General features: G+C 59.8%; 1 protein-coding gene across 1 annotated transcript; it reads left to right on the top strand.

Moving 5' to 3' along the window:
- The first annotated feature begins 861 nt into the window (after positions 1 to 861).
- FOSB (FosB proto-oncogene, AP-1 transcription factor subunit) lies at positions 862 to 7,821 on the top strand. Its single transcript, XM_002924259.4, has 4 exons — positions 862 to 1,653; positions 3,587 to 3,907; positions 4,131 to 4,238; positions 5,165 to 7,821. Exons 1-4 carry the CDS (start codon positions 1,528 to 1,530, stop codon positions 5,624 to 5,626), a joined length of 1,017 nt encoding a protein of 338 aa, XP_002924305.1. The 5' UTR covers positions 862 to 1,527; the 3' UTR covers positions 5,627 to 7,821.
- The last annotated feature ends 75 nt before the right edge of the window (positions 7,822 to 7,896 follow it).

The raw sequence follows: 7,896 nt of genomic DNA, 5'->3' as shown, positions 1-7,896 counted from the left end.
AAATACACGGCATCTATTATTATTATTATTATTATTATTATTATTATTATTATTATTATTATTATCAATTCTTCTTCTTCACACACACATTCTTTACGTCTAAAGGTAGGATTATGAAGCGGGAAGGCGACGTTACCAACACCAGCAGCAGGGACGCTTCATCCTAAATTTCGTTCTCTACCCGCTCCAAAGCCGCATACCTCCCAAACGCCGGACTACGGGGCCAGCGGGGTCCAAGACACAACTGGGAAAACTGAAGCTGAAGCTCAGAGAGGGAAAACATTTCCCCGAGTCAGGGCCGTGAGGGCCTCCACCCCCACCTCCACTTTCACCCGGAGCATCACAGCCCCTCCCACTCCGCTCGGGACTCAGTTTCCCCGCCTACGTGACTACACCAACAGTAGCCAGGGTCTCTTTCTGGGGTTCTGACCTTCCTCTTGAGTGAGGGCGCTGCTCCACCGGGAGAACTGGGAGGGGCTGCCAGAGGTGAGAAGTACCCACTTAGCCGGGTCTTCCCCAGGCTAGTTTCAGAGCCTATTAATACCAGCCCCCGGGGCGGCACGGCACTGCGCAGGCGCGGACGGGTTCCGCAGGCGCGCGGGGTGAGCGCGCGAGCGAGCGAGGGATTCCCTCTGACGTAATTGCTAGGATACCAAACAAACACTCTGCCGCGCCGGCCGAGCTCCTTATATGGCTAATTGCGTCACAGGAACTCCTGGGAGGCGGGGCCGGGATCCCCTCCCGCCTAGGGCTCTGGAACGCAGCCCCCACGACCCCCAGGGCAGCGAGGGTGATGCGGGTGGACAGATCCAAGCTAGGGCAGACCTCTTGCCGGACGGCGCGGGGCTGAGTTCAGCAGGGCCGGAGATTTTAGGAAGTTTGTGGAGCTTGGGTCGAGTGACGTAAGCAAGGAGGCGGGTCCCGGGCATATAAATACAGGCTGGCGGCTTTGGGGTTCATTCATAAGACTGAGAGCTACGGCTTCGGCAGGGACAGGCGGAGCTGGGACTTGGGGACTTGATTGTTGTGGTTCTTTTTGGGGGCTGTGAAGTTCAGTTTATTTTTTTTTTTCCGGCGAGAAAGTTTTGGGGAGGATTCTTCTAGATAATTCTACATTTTATTTTGGAGGAGCGACTTACTCTTTTTGTCTTCTTTATTACTCCCCTCCCCCCGTGGGACCCGCTGGACCCGTGGAAGAGACCGCACCCGAAGCCGATTCTGTACAGCAAGACAGCGCTTTCCGCCTCTGGGGGAGCGATCCCCCCCACGCCCCTGGGTCCTACGGAGCCTGGACTTTCAAGAGACACAGCGGCATCTTGTGGGGGCCTGGGCACCGCAGAGGAATTGCACAGAAACTTTGCCATTGTTGGAGCGGGACGCTGCCCCCATCCCGAGTTTCCTCGGACAGCGCGCTTTGGGGACGCGCTCGGCTCACCCCGGACTCGCACCTTTCTTTTCCACCCGGCCAGAGCCTTGGCTTCCCGGCGACCTCAGCGTGGTCACAGGGCCCCCCCTGTGCCCAGGGAAATGTTTCAAGCTTTCCCCGGAGACTACGACTCCGGCTCCCGGTGCAGCTCCTCACCCTCCGCCGAGTCTCAGTATCTGTCTTCGGTGGACTCCTTCGGCAGTCCACCCACCGCCGCCGCCTCCCAGGTAAGTTCTAGAGGGCTGGGGTGCTGCTTTATGTTTTTTGGGTTTTCTTTTTAAATTCCGGGGAGGAGCGAGCAATCCCTCCACCCCCAAATAAAGACGCACCAAAACTCAGAATCGGAGAGGGAATAGGCTCACCGCGCACTTGGCAAACTGCAGAGTCGGGACGTGTTTGCAATTGGTGGTGTGCGTGGATCGCAGGGAGGGAACGTAGAGGGGTAAGCTTTGGGGGGTGGGGAGAATGCTCCGTTCAGTGCAACGTGTATGCGGTAGCAGTGCTGAGAACTTTTAGCTTGCTCCGGGACTGCTCCCGACTCAGGTCCTCAACCTGAAGCTAGCGCAGTTAGGCTGGTGGGGAAAATCCCGGGGAAGCTTCCAGTAGCCTTCTCCCTTTTCCTTCTCCATCGGAGCGCCTACTCCGGCATCGGGTTGCCCTCGATCCGGCGGGCAAGCCGGCCTCGAACCCCAGCTTGGTAGCTCTGCCTCCGCCTCCTGCGCGGAGACGTAACGGGGGACCCGTGCGTAACGGCTGACGCGCTGGAATCCTCCGTCTGACGCGGGGCACGCACGGCGCGCGGCGCCCCCTTCGTCCGCCCCGCCCCTGACGTCCCGGAGCGTTCTATTTTGGAACGCCGGGGCCACGTTGCTAAGGGAGGGGGCAGCCCGGCGTTCCGATTGGCCGCCGCGGCGCGGACTATAGCCAATCAACTTTCCCTTCCTATTTGAAGGGTGCAGTTCCCTTCCCCCCTCTCCGTCCCCGGAACTCGTGGTTCCTTGGCTCTGGGGTCTCTTTTACGGGCCTCTAAAGGCAGAGCGAGGGGATTCCTGTCGTGACAGGAGCAACCCTCTGCGATCCAATGGGTCCGCCAGGACCTTGCGGGGATCAGGACCCTCCGATCTCAGGGGCCGAGGGTGTCTGTGTGCCGGGGTCTCTTTGGGAGACATGGGTGGCCGTCACCCTCTTCTCCGGGCACACACAGACACAGTCCCAGTCCCTCTGTTCCGGACGCCCGAACCCTCCGCTGTGTCGGAAGACAGGGCTAGAACCGCTAACCCAAGGGGAACCAGCCAGGTGGTCTCCAGGAGCCCCGCCCCCTCTGGGTTTTCAGGACTCTGATTGGCCAGCGAGCCAGCCCATCCCTCACCACGCCCCCTGGGAGAGTAGTTAAGCCTTCCGAGCAGTCCTAGGATTCCACTTGGGGGTGGGGGTAGATGAGCGCCGCTTGGGCGCGGGGCCTCGGGACCTACACCGTTCTCCCTCCGTGGCAGTCTGAGGGAGCCCGGATCCTCACTTTTCCCTACCTGTCCGTGCACCGTAACCTGTCTCTTGTCAGTCTCACTCTGTGGAGAGACAATTACTTGAAACGTTGTTCAAAACTCCTAAGGCTGTCCCCCAACACCCTTTTAACTAAGACCCCCGCCCCTGCACGGAGGTCTCATGGACCTTCCAGTCGCTCATCCTCCCGGCTCAGAGGGGTGTGTGCATGTGTGTGAGTGCAGAGGAAGGCTTGGCCTAAGGCCTCTCCCTCTCCCTCCCCTTGCCTCTGGGGTGGGGGTGGGGTGTTGTGGCTGTGTGTGTGGCTGTGACTCCTTCCCGGGGGTTCTGTCACCCGGCTGTGTCCAGCCTCCTCCCCACCCCCCCCACCTAAGAGTCACCAACCCGGGGTGTGATTCACCACCCGCTGGAACCGTGCAACCTTTCCCCGAAGAAGAAGGAGGAGGTAGAAGCCAGTTGAGCAGAAATCCTCTCATTAACCACTGCGTCACGGTGTAGTGGAAGGGTGGGTGTTGTGGCTTTTTGCCTGTGACACACACATCCACACCCGCTCGCCCTGTGCTCACTCACGGGGTCGGTGTGTGTATGTGTGTTGGGTGTGTGTGTGTCGGTGTCTCTGTTTGTGTGTCTACGCCTGTGTGTGTATGTGTCACCCCGTAGGAGTGCGCCGGTCTCGGGGAAATGCCCGGTTCCTTCGTGCCCACGGTCACCGCGATCACAACCAGCCAGGACCTCCAGTGGCTCGTGCAACCCACCCTCATCTCTTCCATGGCCCAGTCCCAGGGGCAACCACTGGCCTCCCAGCCCCCGGCCGTCGACCCCTACGACATGCCAGGAACCAGTTACTCCACGCCGGGCATGAGCGGCTACAGCAGTGGCGGAGCTAGTGGCAGTGGTGGGCCTTCCACCAGTGGAACCACCAGTGGACCTGGGCCTGCCCGCCCGGCCCGAGCCCGGCCTCGGAGACCCCGAGAGGAGACGGTGAGTAACGGGCATCACAACTTGGCCTGGGAGTAGGAAGCAAGAGAGGCAGGAAATTTCTCACCAGTGGGGTGAGGGACCACCGAGGCCTTAGTGCTACAGAAGCCCTAGCGTCCTTGCCACTGTCAGGGAGGATTGGGTTCTGGAAGAAGAGGAGGTTTGGGATGGATGGAGGCGCGGCACCGGGTCCCCAAACCTCATGGCCTCTGTCTCCCCTACTCAGCTGACTCCGGAGGAGGAGGAGAAGAGAAGGGTTCGCCGGGAACGCAACAAATTGGCAGCAGCCAAGTGTAGGAACCGTCGGAGGGAGCTGACTGACCGACTCCAGGCGGTGAGCATGGGCCCCGGGGGGGGGGTGGTGGTGAGGGAACACCGAAGGAGGGCTCTCCCTCCTCCTCCACCCCTCGCCACCTGCGTCCTGGCCCGGGGCTGAGGGCCAGAGGAACTAGGTACAGGTGTGGCCAGACGGGGTAAGCCCAGGCGCACACACAGACCCTCACACCCTCCCGGCCATGCCAGCCCCGGTTTATGACCCTGCACAGAGGTCCTGTCCTTTCTTCTCCCTTTTGGGCTTGGGCAAGCCATAGCCCATTTTTGCCTCGGTGTCTCCATCTCTTCAACCCCTCGTGGAATCTTCCAGACTCCTTCTAGCTTTGACATTCTGGAGAGTCTGGGAAGCAAAATGCTTTGAGCCCACGTCAGTTGTCAGTTGCTTACCGCAGGCACTCAGACCCCTCAGACCGCAGGCAGGCGGCAACTGCCGACGCCCCCTACCCTTTTTTACAACTTACCTTGGTCTGGGAGTGGTGCCTGCAGGGTGACCTGCTGCCCCTAGAGGAAATCGGAGAAATCCTCTCCTTTCCCGCGCCATGGGGTCTCTTCCCTGGGAGACAGAGTGGTAAGGGTAACCGTGGGGAAGAGGTGGCATTAAAAACATAGAATGGTTGTTCATTCATTCAACAAACCTCCGAGTGTCTCTGACAACCAGAGCCCTCCATGGACCCCTGGCCCCTTCTCAGTTCCCACCGAACACGTGGGGCGGGGGGACAGGCTCCCGGAAGGCAAGACCCTGGCCCCAGTCCCATAACACAGCAGGACCCCATATCAGGGGGTCTCGCCGCTCCATCTGGAGCCGCCTTCCAGCCCCGGGGGCCTCATCAGCAAGAGTAAGGGAGAAGGTTTTAGCCCTGACCCACCTTCTCTGGTCGCTCAACGCCTTTTGCTCCTTCTTCCCTCTCCTCCATGACCGGACCTCAGGAGACAGATCAGTTGGAGGAAGAAAAGGCAGAGCTGGAGTCGGAGATCGCCGAGCTCCAAAAGGAGAAGGAGCGTCTGGAGTTTGTGCTGGTCGCCCACAAACCGGGCTGCAAGATCCCCTACGAAGAGGGGCCGGGTCCCGGCCCGCTGGCGGAGGTGAGAGATTTGCCGGGGTCAGCATCCACTAAGGAAGATGGTTTCAGCTGGCTGCTGCCGCCCCCGCCACCACCGCCCCTGCCCTTCCAGACCAGCCAAGACGCACCCCCCAACCTGACGGCTTCTCTCTTTACACACAGTGAAGTTCAAGTCCTCGGCGACCCCTTCCCCGTTGTTAACCCTTCGTACACTTCCTCGTTTGTCCTCACCTGCCCGGAGGTCTCCGCGTTCACCGGCGCCCAACGCCCCAGCGGCAGTGACCAGCCCACCGACCCCCTGAACTCGCCCTCCCTTCTTGCCCTGTGAACTCTTTAGACACAAAACAAACAAACCCACAAGGGAGAGAGATTTGGAAGAGGAGGAGGAAGAGAGAGAGGGGAAGAGACAAAGCGGGTGTGTGGCCTTCCTGCCTCTCCTGTCTGACTCTCTGCGACCACTGTCATCGGACAGGAGGACCTCCTTGTGTTTTGTGCCGCCTCTTGTTTCTGTGGCCCGGCGAGGCCAGAAAGCTGGTGACTTTGGGGGCAGGGGGTGGGGAGGGAATGGACCCCCGCCCCCAGCTGCCTGTTGGTCCTTTCACCTCAACCCAAGCTCTGGGGATGGGGGGGGCGGTGGGGCGCCTCGCTTTGGGCGGAGGGAAAGGGGTGGTGGTGGTGGGCTGCAGGGTGGGCTGGAGTCCGCTTCAGAGAGGCTCGACAAGGAAATGCCATAGACCATGGCCCCACGACCTCGACCACACCCACCCTTCAGGGGGTGACCAGGCCGGTTCTCCCTGCTCCCCCGACCCTAGCTTATTTATCCATTTCCACGTGGTGAGATCCTCCTCGGAATTGAGCCTCCCTTTAAGGGAAGTTGATGCCCTTTATGATAATCTCCTTCCCTCCCCCCCAGACTTAGTCTGAAATGTGAACCTCCCTCCCTGACTCTCCAGCCTCTTCCTCCCAGCAAAGGTGGCTCCGATCTGAATTCCTGGCCTCCTAAGGCTCCCCTCCCCCCCAATTCGGCCCCCACCCCTCCTTTTCTGATTACAGTGTTACCCCAAGCCTCCCAGCCTGGCTCAACCTTCCCTCCCGGCCTTCCTTGCTGGGCCTCTCTGATTCAGGCAGCAGGGGGCGCTGTGATGCCCGTCCTGCGGGAGTGCTTTATACTGTGAACCGAGTTGGCCGGATTGTTGGGGGGGGGAGGGGGGAGCCCGGTGGGACTGAACCCTTGGGGGGGAGCGGATTGTGCCCCCCACGCCTCAAAGCCTTTCCTTGGTCTCCCCCCGCCCCAGCTGCCTCCTTCCTCCCCTCAACAGTGAGTTAGACTCAAGGGGTGACAGGATCGAGAGTGGGGGTGACAGTTACCTATTCGCGTGGCCTCTGTCCTCAGGACCCCCAGCCCCAAGCCCTGGCCTTTTTCTTTAAGGCCTGTCCCCCTACCCCGGCCTAGGACGCCAACTTCTCCCTCCCCATGGCACCCCTACATCCTTTCTAGAAAGGGAGCAATGGGAGGTTGCCGGGGGGCCCCTGCCCCAGTATTTTTTTTTCCGGAGAAGATTTAAAGGCCGAGGCTTTGGCCCCCAACCCCCAATATTTTCAGACTGGCAAACTCGAAGGGGCGGGACTCCCGCGGTCCCAGTTCCCCCTCCGCAGCCCCCCAAGCCCCGATTCTTGGTTGGGGCTCCCCGCCCCCCCTTCCCCTGTGCTTCACCTCACGAGAATTGTATCGTGAGGCGGATTGATATTTTTTAACTTCGGGTGGGCCACGCCGCCTTCTGTGCTGCATGGGAAACATTCCACGTGCCCCATCCCGCGCCTCCCGTCCCCGTGGCTATTTATCCCTTTCCTGGTTTCCGAAAGGCACTTATATCTATTATGTATAAATAACTATATTATATATGGGTGTGTGTGCGTGTGTGCGCGTGAGTGTGTGAGCGCTTCTGCAACGTCGGCCTAGGTCACGTTGGCCCCCAAAGCGGTGCCCGTGGAATCGGAACCACTGCTTCTGGAAACTTCGAGTCAGCCTGTTCCAGGCTTTCTTTCCTCTGGCTGTCTCTCGCTGTCTCTCCTGATCGTCTTGGCCCCTCTGGGGGCTTGGGGCAGTCTCTGGCCGTCTCTTTCTCCAGCGTCTCTCCCACCCCGTCTTTTCTCTGCCTGTTTTTCACCGGGTCGTTTTCGGTCTGTCTCTGTGCTGACCGTCCCCGAGCCTCCAGCTGTCTCCTGACTCTGGGTTTGTTGGGGACCTGAGATTTTATTTCTGTGAGCGAGCCTGAGGGATCATAGACTTTCACAATCTGTATCTTTTAAGGATTCTGGGTGTGCGTGTGAGACTGTGAGCAGGGCCTGTCCCTGCAGGACCACAACTTATTGAATCCCCCAAGCACCCCCCCCCATGCTGTATTTGTGATTCTCTTTTTGTATTTTGCACCTGACCATGGGGGGCTGGGGCTGGCTGGCACTGGGCCACAACCCTCCCGCCATGGTTCTGCACTGTCGCCAATAAAAAGCTCTTAAATATGAGTCTGCCAAGCTGTAGGGTCTGTTTGTTCCCGATGCCCGGCCCCTGCCTGCCTTTGGCAGGAGCGAATCAGGTCA

The sequence above is a fragment of the Ailuropoda melanoleuca genome, chromosome 12 (genome assembly GCF_002007445.2).
Source record: "Ailuropoda melanoleuca isolate Jingjing chromosome 12, ASM200744v2, whole genome shotgun sequence".
Classification (NCBI taxonomy): domain Eukaryota; kingdom Metazoa; phylum Chordata; class Mammalia; order Carnivora; family Ursidae; genus Ailuropoda; species Ailuropoda melanoleuca.
Note: the sequence above shows the minus strand (reverse complement) of the source record. Positions and strands in the feature narration are given on the sequence as shown.

What these genes read in the sequence shown, in the direction of transcription:
- FOSB (XM_002924259.4), top strand. Translation starts at nt 1,528, where the DNA reads ATGTTTCAAGCTTTCCCCGGAGACTACGACTCCGGCTCCCGGTGCAGC. An exon ending in CCACCGCCGCCGCCTCCCAG is followed by an intron (nt 1,654 to 3,586) that starts GTAAGTTCTAGA and finishes GTCACCCCGTAG; the next exon opens with GAGTGCGCCGGTCTCGGGGA. An exon ending in TGACTGACCGACTCCAGGCG is followed by an intron (nt 4,239 to 5,164) that starts GTGAGCATGGGC and finishes ACCGGACCTCAG; the next exon opens with GAGACAGATCAGTTGGAGGA.